The sequence below is a fragment of the Calypte anna genome, chromosome 1, assembly GCF_003957555.1.
Source record: "Calypte anna isolate BGI_N300 chromosome 1, bCalAnn1_v1.p, whole genome shotgun sequence".
In the NCBI taxonomy this organism is placed as follows: Eukaryota; Metazoa; Chordata; class Aves; order Apodiformes; family Trochilidae; genus Calypte; species Calypte anna.
In genome coordinates this window covers 82,509,789-82,529,264 of record NC_044244.1, presented here as the reverse complement: position 1 = coordinate 82,529,264, position 19,476 = coordinate 82,509,789, and the positions used below count along the sequence as shown (strand labels likewise).

General features: G+C 46.5%; 1 protein-coding gene across 1 annotated transcript; it reads right to left on the bottom strand.

The window, feature by feature from the left end:
* Window positions 1-3,434: 3,434 nt before the first annotated feature.
* On the bottom strand, window positions 3,435-15,355 carry SLC19A2 (solute carrier family 19 member 2). The gene is made up of 6 exons (XM_030460164.1): window positions 15,077-15,355; window positions 14,361-14,966; window positions 11,080-11,311; window positions 7,205-7,397; window positions 6,178-6,319; window positions 3,435-5,956 (listed from the first exon to the last, which is right to left on the bottom strand). Exons 1-6 carry the CDS (start codon window positions 15,320-15,322, stop codon window positions 5,837-5,839), a joined length of 1,539 nt encoding a protein of 512 aa, XP_030316024.1. The 5' UTR covers window positions 15,323-15,355; the 3' UTR covers window positions 3,435-5,836.
* Between the last annotated feature and the right edge of the window lie 4,121 nt (window positions 15,356-19,476).

Sequence of the window (19,476 nt, the reverse complement as noted above, 5' to 3'; positions counted from 1 at the left end):
TTCATTTAACGCTTGGTAATTAAAGCGAAGCGGAAACACGGCGGGGACACCCAGGAGAGGGGCAGCAGGTGGAAAATCTGCTGGTGCTGTTAAACCATTCACTTGTTCGGGCGCCGCCTGAGCGCCGGCAGCTTTTGTGTCGAATTATTCGTGCTGCCGATGGTGGTGAGCAATCTGATCAGACTGAAAGAGAGCACTGCCAAAATATGGGCATCCCCTTTGGCCTGGGCCCCCTCATCCTCACTGACAGCACTGTCATGACACCCATTTCACCATCTGCCTCACAGCCGTGGCCCTGGTTTTGATTACACTGGCCCAGCAAAGTGCATCATAGAATCATACAATTATTTGGGTTGGAATGAGCCTAAAAGGTCACCTAGTTCCAACCCCCGGTATGGGCAAGGACACCTCCCACTAGACCAGGTTGCTCAAAGCCCCATCCAACCTGGCCTTCAACACTTCAGTGAATGAGCAGCCACAACTCCCCTGGGCAACCCATTCCAGAGTCTCACCACCCTCACAATAATGAATTTCTTACTAATATCTAACCTAAATCTATCCTATTTCATCTCGAAGCCATTCCTCCTCATCCTATCACTACATGCCCTTGTAAAAAGTCCCTCCCCAGCTTTACTCTAGCCCCTTCAGGTTCCTGTAGCCCTTCACCGGGCTGAACAACCCCAGCTCTCTCAGTGAAGGATTATAATCCACAGACACACCAGAAGGCCACACACCTCAGAGGGCAACATGGCCCCTGCACTGAAGGTTTAATGCCAATGAAAAAAAAAAAATATTGGCCACAGCATTGATAACTGTAGACTTACCTGAAAACTCAGAGCCACGCAGAGTAGAAAAAACAAACTCCTTCAAAGTGAGTTTTAGGTCTCCAAAAAGACATCTGTCATGACAGTCCACGTGCCTGTTTGACTCCGTGACCTCACAGGTTCTGCTAATCTGACACCATACAGCGAGAAAGAAAAATAGGTTTTGACATTGTTTTCAGTGGGTTGGAAGAGGTCCTTGAAGTATATCTGAGAGACCACTGAGGTACCTGCTTGGCAATGGTTCCTTCTGTTCCTGGAAAAACTTCAGCCACTAACCTCATCCAGGGTCATGCAGTTATCCCACTTTCAAAGACAATATGCTGAACTTGTGATTTTTCACATTTCATGGGCTCTGACAGGTTCATACTAGATGAAAATAAAGAGAATGGGGCACAGCATTAAAGCCTTTTGCGCTTCTTTTATCACCTTTTATCCTTCATCTTCCATGCCAGTGCTTCCCCTTCCATTCACAAGAGATGCTTTATACAACTAATTAAAAATCAGTGTGAATGTAAGACAACTATTAGACTCCCACTGCTGGAAGATCAGGCTGTGATGCTTGATACTGATAATTTAATGAGATCTTAAGGTGAATCTAAATTAATGCATGCATTCATTAACCTGCATGTCATTAAATTTAGGTTTTCAGATATTCCTACCGGTGAGGGAGTACAGAGCATGGTTATGAAAATAAAAAGCAACAGAAGCAACAGCTAAGCAATGCAGGTCTCTGAGGACAGGCCAAGTATTGCAGGGCTTCAAAGACAGGTCCTGGCATGTTGGTGTCTCTTTTCCATGACACTAATGCATCAGGCACCGTGTTTAAGAAACAATGATTCACACAGAGAATGTTTGACAAAGAAAGGCTGCACAGCACCTCCAGAGTGGTGTTAAGCAAGTACCTTGACAGCTTTTCTCTGCCATGCAGGAAACAGTTGACACAGTCAGGAGAGTAGGATCCAGTGCTCGGAGTTTCCTGCTCCTTCCATAACCACAATCCCTCTTCCTAATACTGCGATCACCAATAGGGAAGAAAACATCATGACTTCCACACAGAGCCCTTCCCTTTCTCTGAGAGTGCTGCAAGAACAGTGCCTGTTTCACAAATGCACACAGCCACAGAGAAATAAAAAGTAACCCTGCCATGCCTTGGTGAGCTGTCACAGCCAGTGCTAGCCCAGGGGCACAGCAGTGGTTGTTGCTCCTACAATAGCAGCTGCTGGCAGCTCTCACTTTTGGACAGAAAAAGATTCTTCCCTTTTTGGATAGAACAAGCCCAGCACCCAGCCTCTCCCCCTAAAAGCGATCATAAACCCCAGGAATTATACCATATCTTACCAGCATCCTAGCAAGCCTGGCGCAGGACAAACAGATTCGGTGGGAACACTCACCTTCAGCAGCCCCCAGCATCAACTGAACAAAGAACCAGCTACAGTATCCCAGGCAGGCACCAAGCTGCCTGTGGTGTTTATCTCCTCTCCATCAATCCGCACCATTTACTGTATCAATAACACAGCAATTCAGCTCCTTTGCAGTAGCTGGGTGTCCCTTTTCAGATCTCTCAGTGGTGTGGCTGGATGCAATGGGAGGAGCAAGGAGGATTGCCACAGTTCACGTGGAGCTGCTTTGTTGGCAGGCAAGAGCAGCCTCAGGGTTCTTGTCACAGCTCCTGACATGGAACACTCAAATACACCTTAAAGGATAATGCTGTATCTGTACTGAGCTACTTAGTTACCTTTCTATCACACGCGAGCAGATTTTAATCATCCGCACTGTCAAGAAGCTCCCCCCTGCACAGATGACTCCTGCAGTCATCCAGGGAAGGCAGATGAGTGAAGTTCAGAGCAAGCCTGACATGCTGACAGCCCTCTCTCTCCTGCCTCAGCTGTAAGGGCTCTCAAGGCACCTGTGTAAAGAAAGGCTCCTGTCTTTCCTTCCCAGACCACCCCTTTTCAGTGTTGTGGGGAGGGCTTGCTGGGCTATTACTCACACCAAACTACATCAAACTGGCAGCTGATACTCAGAGACCACTGCCCCCTCCAGCCCAGCCTGCACAACCAGGTACAAACCATTTCTTCCAGAAGCACAAGACAAAGAGAGCTTTCTAAGGCAGTAAAGTGTGGGTGTGCCAGGATGGAGAGCTTACAGCACTTCTTCATTACAAACTCTATCTTATAATTAGGTCAATGTAAACAGCAGGGTCTTCTTGCATAGAAAACCCACACCTGCTTTCCCTTACTCACACTCAGCAAGACTGATGCTTTCTAACCAGTGTTACACTGTACCAGTAAATTGTTTTAATCTTCTCCCCCACCCCCACAGAACTAAAAAGTGGTACTTCTGAAATGCTCAGCAATTAAAGATCCTTTGTAGGATCTTCATGCAAGACTCAAGACGTTTGGCACAGAGTTCTGCAAACCTATACACGGCAGTCAGCAACCATCATCTTTAAGACTTGGCTCTTTTTGAATGGTTTGTACTGTATTTTTGTACTGTATTTGTAACAGTGGCATTCAGAACAACCTGCAGTAGATGACTGCAGCAGCAGTGCCGTGGATTAGCAAGGTATTGAAATACAAAACAAACACCGGCAACACAGGATATCTCAGAGTATTTTTATTTAACAAAAATAGCTATTCAATTAGAAACCTACAATGTCAACATGTTTACAGAATTTCATAGGCATCAGTAACGCTGTGTACAGTTCCAGTCAGGCTCTACAGTCACCTCATCACCACAGCAACAGCACAGGAACCTGAGTAACTTCCAGGTGTGGCTTCCATACAGTAAACAGGCCTGAAGACATACGCAGCGCAGCATGCCTCTTATTGCAGTTGCCACATTTTCAGTACTTTGGTAGAAAAATCATTGTTATTGCTGTGATTTGTTAGTTAATTTTTGACTTGCATTTAAATAACTGTGTTCCCCATCAAAGGCTTGTTCTCTGTGTGAAAAACATCATTAAAATTGAGCTGCTTCTTTCAGCCACTTGGCACAAGTGCTGTAGACCCCACTCCTTGTTGCCATGCTGCAATTGCCATCAGGCTGAGGAACCCACAGGACAGGATATGCACTTGCTATCCCTCTCCCAGGACAGCTCATCAGCTAGCATTTCAGAGCTTCTGATTTTATTTTTTAAAAACAAAACAAAACAAAAAAAAGTAAAGAAGGGAATATATACATAGGTGTTTTCAAGTTTCCATTTCAGGATAAGGCAGTTAAGTTTACACGTATAAATGCCAGCACAGCTGAGCCCTTCTGCTTCAAGGGGATGCTTTAGGAGGCAGGCTGCAAAGACAGAGAAGCTTTGAGAAGTGGGTTCTCCAGAGTAGCTGACCTGGAAAGGTTCCCAGACCCCAGGCAGCATGTCCCAAATACATTCATCATTCACCTTGTACAGTAAAGGCTGAGGCTCACAGAAGTGATTGAGAAAGGCCATACCTGTCCCAGCCAGGGGAGAAAAGCTTTCCCAACCTGGACACTGTGAAGTCTCCATGGCACCAAGAACAAGAAGTGAACCAAAGGTGCTTCTTCAGGCTCTGACTGAAAGAAGCTCTAACCAGCACAGAGAAAGACAGCATGGAAGGAAGGATGCACACTGCATCACATCATCTCCCTTGCCAGTTTTCCTGTGTGCTTAAACTCACCCAAACCTGCACAGCAACAGGGACCGTCCACAGGCCAGTTCCACAGTGTACTACAGGTACCTGTTGCTGTGCTGGTCATAGTGCCTGAGTATCTAGGTGTCCAAGACCAGGACAACTGTGCAACTCCTCAGTACTCAAACAATTCAGAAAAAATAAACTACTTTTAAAAACCAGGTATAAGGCAGGTCCCAAATTGTGCAGACAATCAAATCAAATAGAAGTATTGCCCACCCAAAACATTAACTGTAGTGTTTAGGTGGAAAGAAGAGGTAGAACTACTGGACAGAGACCCACCAAAAGCAAAAAAACATTTTAACATAAGGGGGAAAACTGACAGACCAGAAATTAGCATTTTTCAAAGCCTTGGGCAGTCATCCTGCTAACCATCATAACTGAAGGTGTATACTTGGTCACAAGAGTCACAATTTTCCAAGGTCACAAAGAAGAGTTTAAAATCCTGCAAGTTACCTTCCTCCCCAGTGCTATACATGTCCACCATTCCCCTGAAACAGCCCAGTTGCAGGATTGTGAAGCACTGACTCCTGTAATGCAGCAATCTGCAGTCATGAAAGGTGAAGGCAAGGATGTCCAAGGGTCCCTCAGATTTGGTCTACCAAAACTCCCTCTAAGCTTCCCCCCAAAGCTTTATGACCCCTTGGGCACAGACCTTCATGGCACAAGAAGTGCTACTGATAGCCAATTCACCAGTGTCACAAGTTGCCCCAGGACACAGTTAAGTTTTGAGGGAAGCATCACTACCAGCTCTGGTAAAACTCTGGCAGCAGGGGTGACAGACAGGAGCAGCAGAGACAGTACAAGCAACTCAAGGAAGCACGTGTGTATGCAGACACCTAGGTCTTAGACCTCACAAAGCACCCAGCAGCATTGGATCGGCACAGCAAGAACCACACTACTGAGCACAGGTCAAAGGCCACCTCCTGCCTTAGGCCTGGGGCTCTCCACAACAAGAAGTATGAGTGTGCCCTCACTTCTGCCCTGCAGCAGCACCTCAAAGACAGGAAGGAGCAGTTGACTAGACAGTCATGAAGCTGCCTTTTCAAATGGCAGCCTCCAGATGCATAGCTTTGCACTAAAGCCTCCCAAGGCTTTCATTCTTTGAGAAAACTTGCTGTTCTTTGCTGCACATTCCATATATGCAACAGAAGAACAAAAGGCATTTTAGAAAGAAGATACTTGTTCTTACTTACGTAAGAGCTAATACATTTACCTTCTAAAACGTGCTACTAATATAGTATAAATATGGACCAAATACCAGTAAGGTGACTGACTTGAGATCAAAAGGCAGAGATCAAAAACAAGACCTATAGCTTCATGTGGAGCCACCAAGAGTCTTCATTTGGTGCATTACTGGCTTTCAGGAGATCTGCTTTGTTCTTGTCTTCTGTAAGCTCTTATAATACTGTATATGCCACTGCCCAAGAATACCACAGAGATGGCCGCAAAGTAGGAGGCATAAATCATGAACTGCAGAAAAGGGGAAATAAGAAAAAAAGAAAGGTGGTTAAACCAAGCAGTTACCAAACTTGTAGGAAGGTTCATACATGAGCTCCCTTCCTCTTCTAAAATATCAGGGATCAGTGGCTATTTCTGTCACCAAACCCTAGACCTAGAAACCAAAGCTGAAAAGTTTTACAGCTTGGTTTAACTTCATCCCTCATCAGGAAAGCTGAGAGCCTCTATCGTACCTGGGTGAAGATGTCCAGCCCAAGCCCACTGGCATCCACAACAATCAGAGTGAGCAGAGTTTGAAGAACTAAGGCAATGAAAGTATTGACCCCAAACACCAGGGCATATCGCTCCACACTGAGATTTGTGGCAATCTGGAACCTGGAAAGAAAGGGATGATCAGAAAAATAAGGACACACAAAAAGCAGGGACATGCAAGAAGAGGAGGGACATCCCTGGACAAGAAGACTTTGCAACCTGAAGAGTTACACTGGTCCAGTAATTTCCACAGCTAATTCACCTCACACTGACAGTGTACCTCTGTAAGTAAGATCATGACAGACTACCATAAAAGCCAGAAGAGACCCACAGAGGAATCCAAAAAGCTAAAAAACACCTTTGGGAGCTCTGTGGGTTTCAGTCTTACTGATGTACAGCTCCTGTTTGAAGCAGTTAAAAGGCCTTCTCTGTCACCCAGAGAAGAAAAAACACACTCTGGTCCCAGATGCCTGCTGGGAACCTTAAAGTGTCAGCAGTGTGTCAGCAGTAGCCTCCCACCTCCTTCTGACCAGGACTTCTTTTGTAGTTGCCAGTTTAGGCAGCAGCCCTCAAATTGTACATGATCTGTCTTAAAACTACTATGTGTGTATGGTCCAACTACAGCTGGGTTTTCCTCCCTCGAGTGACAGATAACATTGATGAAGTCTTCCTCCTTTCAGATTAGGGCAAGCTGGCCATATAACATGGGCAATGCATTGCCCTTTCCTCCTCTGCTAACATTTCACTCCAATCTCATTTAACAAAAACATTCCCCTGGCAAGCAGCATTCTCTTGTATTTAGAAATAGTCACTTCAGTGTCATAAGACTTTTAAGCCTGGGCAGGCTTAGAGCCAATTACATCTCTGTGCCTCAGTTTCCAACACAACACAAATCCTTGCAACAGATTTCCAGATTCCTGGTGAGTGAGACGCTACTTGCATGGAAAACATGGCAGCTTTCACACCAGCTGTAACCATGGCAGCAATTTACATTTGAAAGATACTCACGTGGCTATTGTAATTAGCAGCATGTAGATAATTCTGAAGACAACATAGGATGCATAGCACACCCAGATGTTACGAACAGTGTCCATGATATATACAGCAGCAGCAATAAGAAAGGAGAACAGGGCAAGCGCCACTTCACCCCACATTGCCCAGGATGTTTTTATGTGACCCACAACAAATACTGCAACAGCTCCTGTGAGGGGAAGGAAAGAATAAATGTTAGTAAGTGCAGCTGGAGTCATTCAGAGACTGTAGTAGGAGCTGTATAGCCCCCAGTAGCATGATTGAAGTGGAGGTTGCTAACAAGAACACCTTAGCAGCTCTCCTCCTGACCTCTCCCTCACTTGGAAACCTGCTGTAAACTCCCATTCACTTTTACAGGACAAAAACCCCAAAACAAACCAAAACAAAAAGGAAAAAAAGGTTAATGCTGATTGCCTCTGAAGTCCCTCCCCTGGCTTCTGAAGCACAACAGCTCCAGGACTGAGACCACTATCACTCAGCCCTCTGTGCCTGACTATAATGGTGTTGTCAATTCGACTACAGAGAAATGCAAACCTTGGTTCTCAAAAGCACTCAGATAATTATTTTGTGGCACTTAGGGGGGGATAAGTGGGATACACTCTGATACACAGCTGTTAGCACTCTCACCCAGGAGGCAAAAACATTTACTATCATTTTTATGCTGGGCTGCAAGAGTAAGTAAGAGCAGAGGTCCAAATCCATGTCTTCTGGGATGTAGCCAAATCACATGCTATAATCATGCACTTTTCATTGTGCAAGAACAATCCTTTTCAACCAGAAAAAGGTTTATAACTCCTGCTGGATTTTACAAAGTGGGGATGGGGAGAGAAGACAGATCACAAGATGGAAAGGGTGTGATACTTCATGCAACTCAATGTGCAGACAAGGTGTATTTCATCCACTGCCACAGCTAACTACTGAGAAGCCCCAATACATACCACAGTAGAAGAAAATTCCCATTTGAAGTAGGCCTTGTTCTGCAAACAAGACAAATGACAACCAACAGCATAACGATGCTGCTGTACATTGTCAAGTAGACAAACAGCATAATGACAAAGGAAGGATTACTGGAGACCTCTGAAAACAGGATTGTATTCAGCATTTGACCACTGTACAGAAGCATTACAGTGCAGCAAGGCTTTCTGTAGCCCTCAATTGGCCTGCTATCTTATAAGTCCTTCAAGCACACAAGGATGCCTTATGCACCATCATTGTTTACAAGCCTGCAATCCTGTCAGACCTCATATCAATCCTGCAGACTAGTGAAGAAAGTATCTATGCCAAGGGAAAAGTGCCTGCATTGACACTACCTGATATTTTCCTCTTTCAAAGTCTGGCTCCCCCAGTAGCAAAACACTGAGGTGCAAAGAAACCAACCAACCAAAAAAGTTAAAATCTAGAGCCTTCTTTCTACTGTCTCTGCAATTCTGAAATCTGGGAACAGACATTCAATATCTCACTCTCTGGGGATCTTTGGGCAACTCATGATGTTGTACTTTGCTTATGTCTCAAGTTTATATCAGCCTGACATCTAATTATGAAACATTATAGCATCTGTGTCCTGCAACTAGACACCTACAGTTTCACAACCCAACCTGATAAAGGACTGCCACATTCCCAAGAAGGTTCAGGGAGTCAACTAAACAGTCAGTTGACCTCACCAGAAGGAAAACTATTTATCTTGCTTGGGACAGGAAGGTGACAGCTACCTGAGTCACCACATTTGACTTAAACCCTTCTGCAGGGCAGCATAAGTAGAGACAGGGATGGCAATAGCATCTTACAAGAAGGTTGTCAAACACTGCTCATAACTGAGCATGCAATGACCAGAAATCACTAAACCAGCCATCAGATCTGGGATGCACCAGGAAAGGTATTTCTAATAAAGTGAGAGAAGGCAAGAGTATTAGTGTTCTTCTACTGAGTCTGAGGCCTCACTAAATAAAGTTGAGTGCCCCTTTGGTCATTGGCCTTCAAAAAGAAGGGCTGGTACAAAGAAGGGCTAAGTTTGCCAAAGAACAACTAGTAAAACTTGAAGGCCAAAACAAGAATTTTGTGCTAATACACAATCTTGGCATGAATTCAGAGATTAACTGCTTATTAATAAATTCAAACTGGAAATCAGAGGAAGTTAGAGTATTTTTACTAGTGTCCAGGAAGTCAGGTCATTGGATGCTCATCTTTATCAGGTTCTTTCCATTCTTGCTAAACACTTGAAGCTTTTAGTTGAGATTATTACTTTACTTGTTCCAAGCAATGAATCTGTGTCAACTGGAAAGCTTTTTTCCTTTTTTGTTCAGGGACAGAAGCTAATTTGCTTTCAGAAAATGTCACAAAAATGATGCAATCATTTATAAAAATAATAGAATCATTTGGGTTGGCAGAGACATTAAAGATCATCTAGTTCCAACCACTCTGCCATGGGCAGGGACACCTCCCACCAGACCAGGTTGCTCAAGGCTCCATCCAACCTGGCCTTGAACACTTCCAGGCAGGGGGCATCCACAGCTTCCCTGGGCAACCTGTGCCAGTGTCTCACCACCCTCAGACTGAAGAACTTCTTCCAAATCCAAAAGAATTTCTTCCAAATAATTAATCTAAATCTACTCTTTCAATTTGAAAATGAAACTAGAGAGGAAAAAAAGCAAAATGGGAAAATAACTTCTCACATGACTAGCAGTAACCATCTTCTTTTCCAATAGGTGCATTGTTCAAAGGCCTTTAAAAAAGGACCTCAATATCAATGAAATAGATGATAAGGTCTGAAGAACAATCCTACTATTTTTAGTTTTTTTCAATCTGCCCGCTTTTGGTCACATTCTGGGTCTGCTTTCTCTTGATACTGATCTTTGGTTTTTCTTGGGACCAATGCAGGATTGTAAGGGAAGCCAAATCAAAGAATAAATAAGAGTCAGAACATTACGCCAGAATGGAGGAACAGTGTATGACTGTATACTATTATAGTGCAGGCTTAGAACAAATATTATTTAACAGACCAAGCCTTCAGAATCAAGTTGCTGACAGTTTCAAACTCAGCAATGGGTGGTACTCCAGCTTCCATAGCTCTAAAGACAGGACAGTTCTAAGAGGGGGCTGAGCATGCCCAAAAAAGCACTAAGCCTTTCTCTGTGTACCTTGGCTTCTTTTGCCCTCAGGTACACGATGTCTACAGGAGCTGGCAGAACAATGACTCCATCAAAGACAAGGAACATACTGCAGAAACACCTAGAAAACCTCTGAAAGGGTACATGAGCTATATTAAAAAGGTATTGTCCCAGTTCTGTTAATGGAAGAATATTAAACAACTTAATAAACAAATGTTTGTGTTGACTGACCAACATGGCCCTTTTAAGTCAAGCAACCTCTTTCATCTTAATAGCTTTCCTGCTTAACAGTGCTGAAATGAAATGACTAAGGGTGGCTCACTGCATGCCATGTGTGTATAGGAAACCTTCATATGTTGCCTACACTGCCAGAGGAAAAAAAAACAAAGAACAAAACCAAACAAACCCTGAGCTTGAATTTGAGCTGCTAAAACTAACATAAGCCCAGTGCCATAATGACAGCCACGGAGTCAGCCACGTGTCTGGAGCCTCCTGACAAACACTTCAGAGTGAAGATTGACTTGGGAGGCTCCTTTAAACACCTACAGACTGGATTATAAGAATCAGGGCTGCATGCAACAAACTCAGACCTGAGTGTTGTACCCACGCATGTCTGAGTGGAAAGACTCACCCCAAATGCCAGGGTTGCCTCTCCAGCATGCTTGAGGGAATGCAAGACACTGCCAAACCATGCTCTGGTGACCTTGAGGGACACAAGGCAGAGAACAAGCTACACCCTAATCTTACCTAGCAGCGTCGAGGCCGCCTCCACAGCACCGTTGTAGATCTCCATGCTACGAGAAGGCAGCACCATCTCCCACAAGCCCTGAGCGTAGTTGATGACTTGGAAGTAGCCACAGGTGGATAGTGCCCACCACACTGACCAGCAGAGCATGGTCCGGGAGGAGTAGCACTGCAGAAAGTCCTGCCAGAGATCTTTGAGCACCTTTACAATGTCCACTTTCCGCTCCTCCGTAGGCTGGGGAAGGAAGGGGAGAAAAAATGCTAGGTTTTGCTCATAAATACTTCACATTGCTCCACAAATCTGCCCCTTTGAAGTAGTCTGATCAATGGTAAGAAATAGCACCACTCTTGGACACAAACCTCCACGGAGTAATGCATGAAAAGCTTCTCTATCCCACAGTCGCAGCAGCTGGTCTCAGACCTAGCCAGAGCCATTCCCTTATATGCAGAGAAAGGGTTCAAACCCAGGCACCCCTCCATCTCTGACTCCCCCAAGTTGAGAGCAGTGACTGCTGGATGTTAGAAGCACCATCTGAGCAACTGAGACATACCAGAGAGAAGGGACACAGGAGAACAGGACACAGTACCCATTTTTACAAGATAGAATTCCAAAGTAAAAAGCATTTTTTAAAATTTTAAAATCCAAATTCAACCAGATTTGGTAGCACAGAGAACACAAAAGGCACCAGATGAGTATATTTCCCCACAAATAAGTTGATTTTCTTTAGTACTAGCATTCAGGTGTTATAAATGTTCAAAGAAACAATTTCATGCCTCTGCTCTCTACCTCTGTTAATGTTTACCAAGGGGCTGAGAAAGCAAAATGTTGCCTGGGAATCTGAAGAGAAATGGAAGCTCCTTCAACCAAACACTGCTATTGCAAACAGCAGCTCTTCTATATACTCTGAGAAATGGCATAGATAAAAATGAAGCTTTCCCCTCCAAATCTTTCTAGAAAGAGCACAAAAGGGGGCAGATCTATAGAGTGGTTTTAAAAAAACCAAACAAATAAAACAAAAAACCAAAAAAACCATGAACAAATCTGGAAATATATCAGGGAATAATGACAAACAAAAATTGCTTTTTAAATACTGGCTGGTACAGCCTTGTTCCTACCACTTTATGCCAACTGCAGAAGAAGAAACAAGTATGTCTTTGCTTTGTAGACAGAGCTGCTGATTGTTTCCTGCATACACACATGTACGGAGTCTTTGCAGATAGGTGAGACCCTTCTCATCAAAGTCAGAGCAGCAGTTACTTCATGCAAGATTGGGCAGAGCCTCCAGGCCTATGCAGCATCTCTAGCCCACTAAGATTCATTGCAAGGAAACATACAGCACTGCCACAGGACTGAGCTGTTGCACATTGTGTTGTTGCACATCCAGTTTCAGAGAAGTTTCCAGTCAGGAGCAGCAACTAGGGGCTCTCAGCTGTGTGCCTTTCCCCTAGGAAAACACTGCAGTGTGTGCCTGGAAAAAATTATTCTCCATGAGCAACAAAACTCATTTTAAGCTGTTTAAAACTCTCAACTGTAGACTAATTCTATCCTAAACTCTCTTTTTTCCACCCCACTAAGTGTCACTGATTTCTGAGCATCTTTATTAAACATCACACACTCCTCTTTGGTGCTTTGCCAACGGCAAAGACCTTGCTCTGTGTTTGGACACTGCTCCTTCAAAGCCCAACTGAACAACTTAGGAAGAACTCACCTTGCAGCAATGCAACTTTAGCAACAGAACTCCCACAATGAAGGTCCCATGCAAAGCTTAAGTTTAGGCACAGGAAAAACAAGAAGGAAACTGTCACATATGCTGCAAAAACTGATTTGGCATGTTCAACTCAAGCATGCCCATTCACCCTCCCACCACTTGGCAACGTTTCTTCAGTACAATTATTTCTACAATCGTAAGTTTGTATTTGTGAAATATGGTGGGTGTTACCTTAGCAAGAAGGACTATTACAGCATACCAGCGCCTCTTTTAGTGCTTGATACCACTGAACTCTGGATAGTTATGCAAGTGTACTTGCTCTTTTTTAAAAAAATTCACTATAGTTTGGAACTACCCTTGTTCTCACAGGACAGTAGTAAAAAAAACAAGGGACAGATAAATTATACCATTGCCTTAGTAATTATTGGAACAGAATTTGTCTTAACAAATACCCTTCAGGATGCAAGTATAACAAGGTTAAAGATGTTTTTGTTCACACAAGACTGTGCCGGATGGAGCAGGATTAGGTCCCTGGAATGTTAATACTTTTAATTCCCAACTGTAGCCAAATGGAGATGAAAGCAGCCCCACATGCTGCCTCCCCTGACCAAACCAACCGAGGCTCGCTTGCTAAGTGAAATACCCATTAGCTGACTAAATCAACAGCAGCACTTACCTTCTGTCTTGTTCTCAGAGTGAGCACAACCTCCTCCTGACTGAGAAGCAAGGCTGACCTCTCCCCAGGACCTCAAACCCCCCCGTTTCAACAGGCTCTCTGCACATGCTGGTTACCTGGGGCAGCACGTGGCAGAGACCTGTCCCACAGGCAACTACACTCACACATCAGGCCCTCAAACTGGAGGCTGCCCATCTGTCACCTCACAAAACCCAGTGTGTCCCCCCCTGAACATGGGCAACTGCACACTTGTTTTCACACAAGCAACCTCCTTGGAGGTTATATAACCCATAAAAGCCACAAGTCAGGACACTACCTCGGTGTTCTCATGAACAGCATTAAGCTGTTGTTATGCAGAGGCATTTCATGTAACTTATCCATATTCTATTTATAACTAATCGAAGTCAGTGATCTCAGGGTCTGCTGCACTTTCCATCATAGATGAGTTTCCTTCCAGGATCAGAAGATAAAACCCACTTGCTACAGAGCTTATTATGGCACAGCTTGCACAACAGTTGAAGCAACAAGTGTTCTCAAAATGCGAGTGCAGAAAGAACTGTTTCCTGCAAGTCACAGGGCACACCCAGAAGCACACACAGAATCTGGACCTAGGCAGAATTTTTAGTGCCTCAAAGACATCCTTTGCTTTGTACCACTGAACAGTAATTTGATGCCCAGAGAATTTTAATCACAGCCTTGAAAGACATGCAGAATGATTTCAGAAAAACTCAGGAGCAGCTTAAAATGTACAATCAGCAAAAGGAAGCCAGGACTAAGTTTCCCTGTGCCATAAACAAGACAGCTGGCTAAGCAAAGGGATATTTCTTGCTGTTTGATATTACATCTCTAGTGCACCTGACTGCATATATGACAACCACATCAGCACTGCATTTTCTCACCTGTTTCTCTGCTGACTGACCTTCCCCATTCAAGGGAACCTTTGTTTCATCCTCCCAGCCGGGTGCTCTCTGCATGCTGGGATGATCTTGGACAGCTGATCCATTTTTACAGTCCATGACCTTCATTTCCCAGCTGAGCTGCTGATTTGGGACGTGGTGAAAGAAAAGGCTTTTCTGCGGCATCGGCAGGAACCACGCCGTGCCAAAGGCAATGGATATGCTTGTTAAGGAGATAACATTCAAGCTGAAGAGGGACCATCCCGCCACTGAGACAAGGACCTGCCCGGACACTGAGCCGACCGTGTAGCCCACCAGGGTGGCACTCCGGCAGTAGCTTGTGACTTTCTGGTACAGGTTGATATCGACGACGCTGTAGATGTAGGAGTAGTAGGCAATGTCGGTGGCAGTCCCCATCCCATAGAAGAACTCGAGGAACTGGATAGCTCGCAGCCCCTGGGCGTACAGCAGCATGAACCAGGTGACGATGAGGCTCAGGCCCTGCAGCAGGACCACGGGCTTGTACCGCAGGTAATCCGTGGCCAGGAACACCGGGAACAGCAGTGCCAGGTAGGAGTAAGTCCACACCGGGTAAATCTCGTTAAACACCTGGAAGGAGGGAAAAGACAGCGGTAACCCTCAGCCCACGCGTACCGCAAGGAAAACGCTGACACCGACACTCCCAAGCAGGGAGTCCGAGCTGTCCGGGGACGCGGTACCTGTGTCTCGGAGAGGTTTTTGTGCGGCTCCAGCAGGTAGGGGGTGAGGAAGGGCTCCGAGGGCCGCACGCTGCAGAAGAAGCCGTAAGCGCAGAGCAGCAACGTGGGCAGCGCCCAGCAGCACCCGCCGCCAGCCGGGGAGGAACGCCGCGCCGGCCGCCCCTCCCGCGGCCCCGACATGCGGGGAAGGGGCGGAGGCGCTCCCGGGGCGGTGGGGGTGGCGGCTGAGGGCCGGTCTCGGGTCATCGGGTCCGGGCCATTCGTCCTGGGTCACCGATCCCGGGTCACCTCCCGCAACCGCCGCCGCCACCACCTCCGTAAGGCACCTCCGGCCGCCGGCGCTGCTCTTAAACGCCATTGGCCGGTCTGAGGGCAGGCGGGACTTCGCGCCGCCCTCCGATTGGGCGCGGCCACCTCCTCTCGGCAAGGCCGGCCAATGGGGAGCCCCGCACGTGTATACGGGGGGCGGGCGGTGCGGGAGCTGCGGAGGGGCCGGGGGACACCCCAGGAGGGGTCCGGGGCGCCGGGCAAGGGGAGAGGAGGAAGGTGGGACCTGCCCCTGAGGTTGAGCGCTGCCCGCCCTGCCTGGGCGGTGTCAGTGGGAGGCCCCTCAAAGGAAGGGGCAGGGTATTGTACGGCCCCAGTCACTGCTGAGGCTCCCCCTTCTCCCCCCCACCCCCCCCCCCCAAAGAGGTCACTCGCCCCCCCATCTCCCGGGGGACAGGCACAAACCTGGCTTGAAAACCACCTCGACAAAGCGATCCTTTACCTGCTGTGCTGGGCTCCTTCTCTCTTTCCTAGCCCAAATGCATTCCGCTGCTGACCTCTGCCACTTCCCTTCTCAAGATAAGAGCTGGAACCGCTTCTGTGCTTTAATAAAAGCTGCGCCTTGTTGCCTGGCCAGACGAAATATTAGACAAGAAGGGAAAATAAAACTATTACATTCAAAGCAATTATCTGAAGCTTCGTCCAGGACTAGTATCCTTATAACTTTGCCAATTCTTCCCTAAATAATTTGCTGTTCTGCCACTCAGTATATCCCCTTTCTATCTACCTGATTTGCCTCTCCCTGTGCTCCACTCTTCTGACCTCCAGCACATTGCTGCCACTGCTAAGGCTTCCTACTCTATACCTACAGTTTGCTCTCCAAATTGGCTGCTGCCTTTGGAAGTTCACACCAGGGAATCAGGCCTCCCCCCCTGTGCAATTCCATACCTTGCCTCCTAGCTGGGGTCAGTGCTCAAGAAAGCAAAATAAAAGCCCTGAGCAGGCATTTGGCTATGCACAGTTGGGTGGGCAAGAACAGGTTCCCCTCAGCTCCAGAGAAGATTTCCTGAACTGCGAGACTGTATTACTATTATACATCATCATGGCTTAATAAACAGAGCTACAAAAGTTTTTAGGGCTATTAGGGCTAAAACTATTTAGAGCTAAAACTATTAATCTCTCTGTAAAACTCAGACCATCAGCAACCCCCAGCAATGGTGGTAACATATTTAAGAAAGCAGGGGGACCTATGAGAATGCAGCCAGAGGGAGGAGTAAGAATTTGTGAGGAAAACCACTCTGCAGACACCAAGGTCAGTGAAGAAGGCAGGTGGAGGAGGAGGTGCTCCAGGTGCTGAAACAGAGATTCCCCTGCAGCTCGTGGTGAACAGAATGATGAGGCAGGCTGTCCTCCTGCAGGCCATGAAGGTTCATGGCGGAGCAGATATCCATGGAGGACCCCAGGCTATAGCAACTGGGTGTCCAAAGGAGGCTGTGAGCCTGTGAGATGCCTGTGCTGGAGCAGGCTCCTGGCAGGGCCCACGGAGAGAGGAGCCCATGCTGGAGCAGGTTTGCTGGCAGGGGTTGTGACCCCATGGGGGACCCACACTGGGCCAATCTGTTCCTGAAGAAGTGCACCCATTTCATAGGTCCCACACTGGGGCAGTTTGTGAGGAGCTGCAGCCTGTGGGAACGGACTCACACCGGAGAAGTTTGTGGAGGGCTGTATCCCGTAGGAGAGATCCCACTCTGGAGCGGGGGAGGTGTGTGAGGAGTCCTCCCCCTGAGGAGGAAGAGGGGCAGAGACAAAGTGTGATGAGCTGACTGTAAGCCCCATTCCCCATCCCCCTGCACTGCTGGCATGGAGCAGGCAGAGAGTTAGGGAGTCAAGTTGAGCCTGGGAAGAAGGGAGAAGTAGGGGAAAGGTGTTGTTAAGATTTGGGTTTTTTTCTCATTAAGCTACTCTGATTTGACTGGTAGTAAACTAATTTCCCCATGTTGAGTCTGTTTTGCCTGTGACAGTAGGTGAGTAATCTCTTCTCTGTCCTTATCTTGACCCAGGAGCCTTTAATTGTATTTTCTCTTCCCTGCCCAGTTGAGGAGGGGAAGTGAAAAGAGTGGCTTTGGTGGGCACTTGGCAGCCAGCCAGGGTCAACTCACCACACAATCATATCTAAATATTTCGGACTTGTATGATCAGGCATCAGTAGTTTGATGCATTCTGGCTCTAGCAAATTTTCTGTTCAGTTGTCCTCATGCCATTGCTCCCCAGCATCTCCATGTTCTCTTTTGTCTGCTGGTTAATTAATTAAAACAAAACAAAACAAAACAAAACAAAAGGAAAGGAAAAAATATATGAATTGCCATTTCATGACCCTTTAACTTGAAGCAAAACTTTAAATAAAAAGAATCATCTCCCATTGATGCTGCCATGCATCTCCACCATTTGCAGGGAGCTACTGATCTCTTAAAATATCACACTAAGAGTGACATGAACCAAAACAACAACTGATAAACAAGTTGCCATGGGGAAAGGAACTGAAACACACTGTTCCCTCCCACTGAGCTCTTAGCAGCCCCTCTGTTCTGCTGGCATGTAGCTGAGTAGCAGGTAATAAAAGGTCATGACCTGCCAGCATGAGGTGCAGTGCATCCTCTTACCAATCTGGGTCATCACTTCATGCCAAGCAGAGCTGGGAGGAATGAGTAAAACCTTGGAGTTCCCATGGCACAGCCTGCCTAGGGCAGCAGTTCCCACAACTTCCAGGCTGCTCACAGGATCTTTTCCTTTCCAAAACAGCAGTCCCAAGAGTTGTGTGACTGGAACTCAGCTGTTGTTTGCCAGGGGATTGGCTGAGGTAGAAGGAGTTAGACTGTGTAGACATAGTCCTGCACAACATCCTGGTCTCCAAGCTGGTAGAACATGGGTTTGATGGATGGACCACTTGGTGGATTAAGAACTGGCTTGATGGCCGTACCCAAAGAGTGGTTGTCAATGGGTCTGTGTCCAAGTGGAGGCCAGTGACAAGTGGAGTCCCTCAAGGACCTGTATTGGGGCTGGTCTTGTTTAGCATCTTTGTCAGTGCCATGCACGGTGGCATTGAGTGCACCCTCAGCAAGTTTGCTGATGACACCAAACTGTGTGGTGTCGCTGACACATGGGAGGGAAGGGATGACATCCAGAGGGACCTTGACAGGCTGGAAAAGTGGGCCCATGCCATCTTCATGAAGTTCAACAGGACCAAGTGCAAGGTCTTGCATCTGGGTCAAGGCAATCGCAAGCACTGATATAGTCTGGGCAGTGACTGGATTGAGAGCAGCCCTAAGGAAAAGAGCTTGGGGGTGCTGGTGGATGAGATGTTCAACATGAGCCATCAGTGCACACTTGCAGCCCAGAAAGCCAATTGTATCCTGGGCTGCATCAAGAGGAACGTGGCCAGCAGGTGAAGGGAAGTGATTCTCCTCTGCTCTGCTCTCGTGAGACCCCACCTGGAGCGCTGCATCCAGTTCTGGAGCCCCTATTACAAGAAAGACATGGACATGTTGGAGTGTGTCCAGAGAAGGGCCATGAGCATGATCAGAGGGTTGGAGCAGCTCTCCTATGGAGACAGACTGAGAGAGTTTGGGTTATTCAGTCTGGAGAGGAGAAGGCTCCAAGGAGACCTTATTGTGGTCTTCCAGTATCTTAAAGGGACCTATAAGAAAGCTGATGAGGGACTCTAGAATCTCAGGTAGTGGTATGTCTAGGGGGAATTTGTTAAAACTAGAGTTAGGTAGATTCAGATTTGACATTAGGAAAATCTTCTTCACCATGAGGGTGGTGAGACACTGGAACAGGTTTCCCAGGGAGGTGGTGGAAGCCCCATCCCTGTGAGTTTTTAAGTCCAGGCTGGGCAGGGTTCCGAGCAACCTGATCTAGTGGGAGGTGTCCCTGCCCATGGCAGTGGGATTGGAACTACATAATCTTAAGGTCTTTTCCAACAATTCTAACAACTCTATGATGCTATGATTTACAGACACAACTCTGTCTTCTAAATCCCCTATTTCCCAGTCAATAACATTTTATACAATGACATAGCTCATACAGTAGTATTGGACAAAACCCTTCTGTGCTGGTTTCCTCCATCATTCAGA

What these genes read in the sequence shown, in the direction of transcription:
- SLC19A2 (XM_030460164.1), bottom strand. Translation starts at nt 15,322, where the DNA reads ATGACCCGAGACCGGCCCTCAGCCGCCACCCCCACCGCCCCGGGAGCG. An exon ending in AAAACCTCTCCGAGACACAG is followed by an intron (nt 14,967 to 15,076) that starts GTACCGCGTCCC and finishes CCCTCCTTCCAG; the next exon opens with GTGTTTAACGAGATTTACCC. An exon ending in GTCAGTCAGCAGAGAAACAG is followed by an intron (nt 11,312 to 14,360) that starts GTGAGAAAATGC and finishes TTCCTTCCCCAG; the next exon opens with CCTACGGAGGAGCGGAAAGT.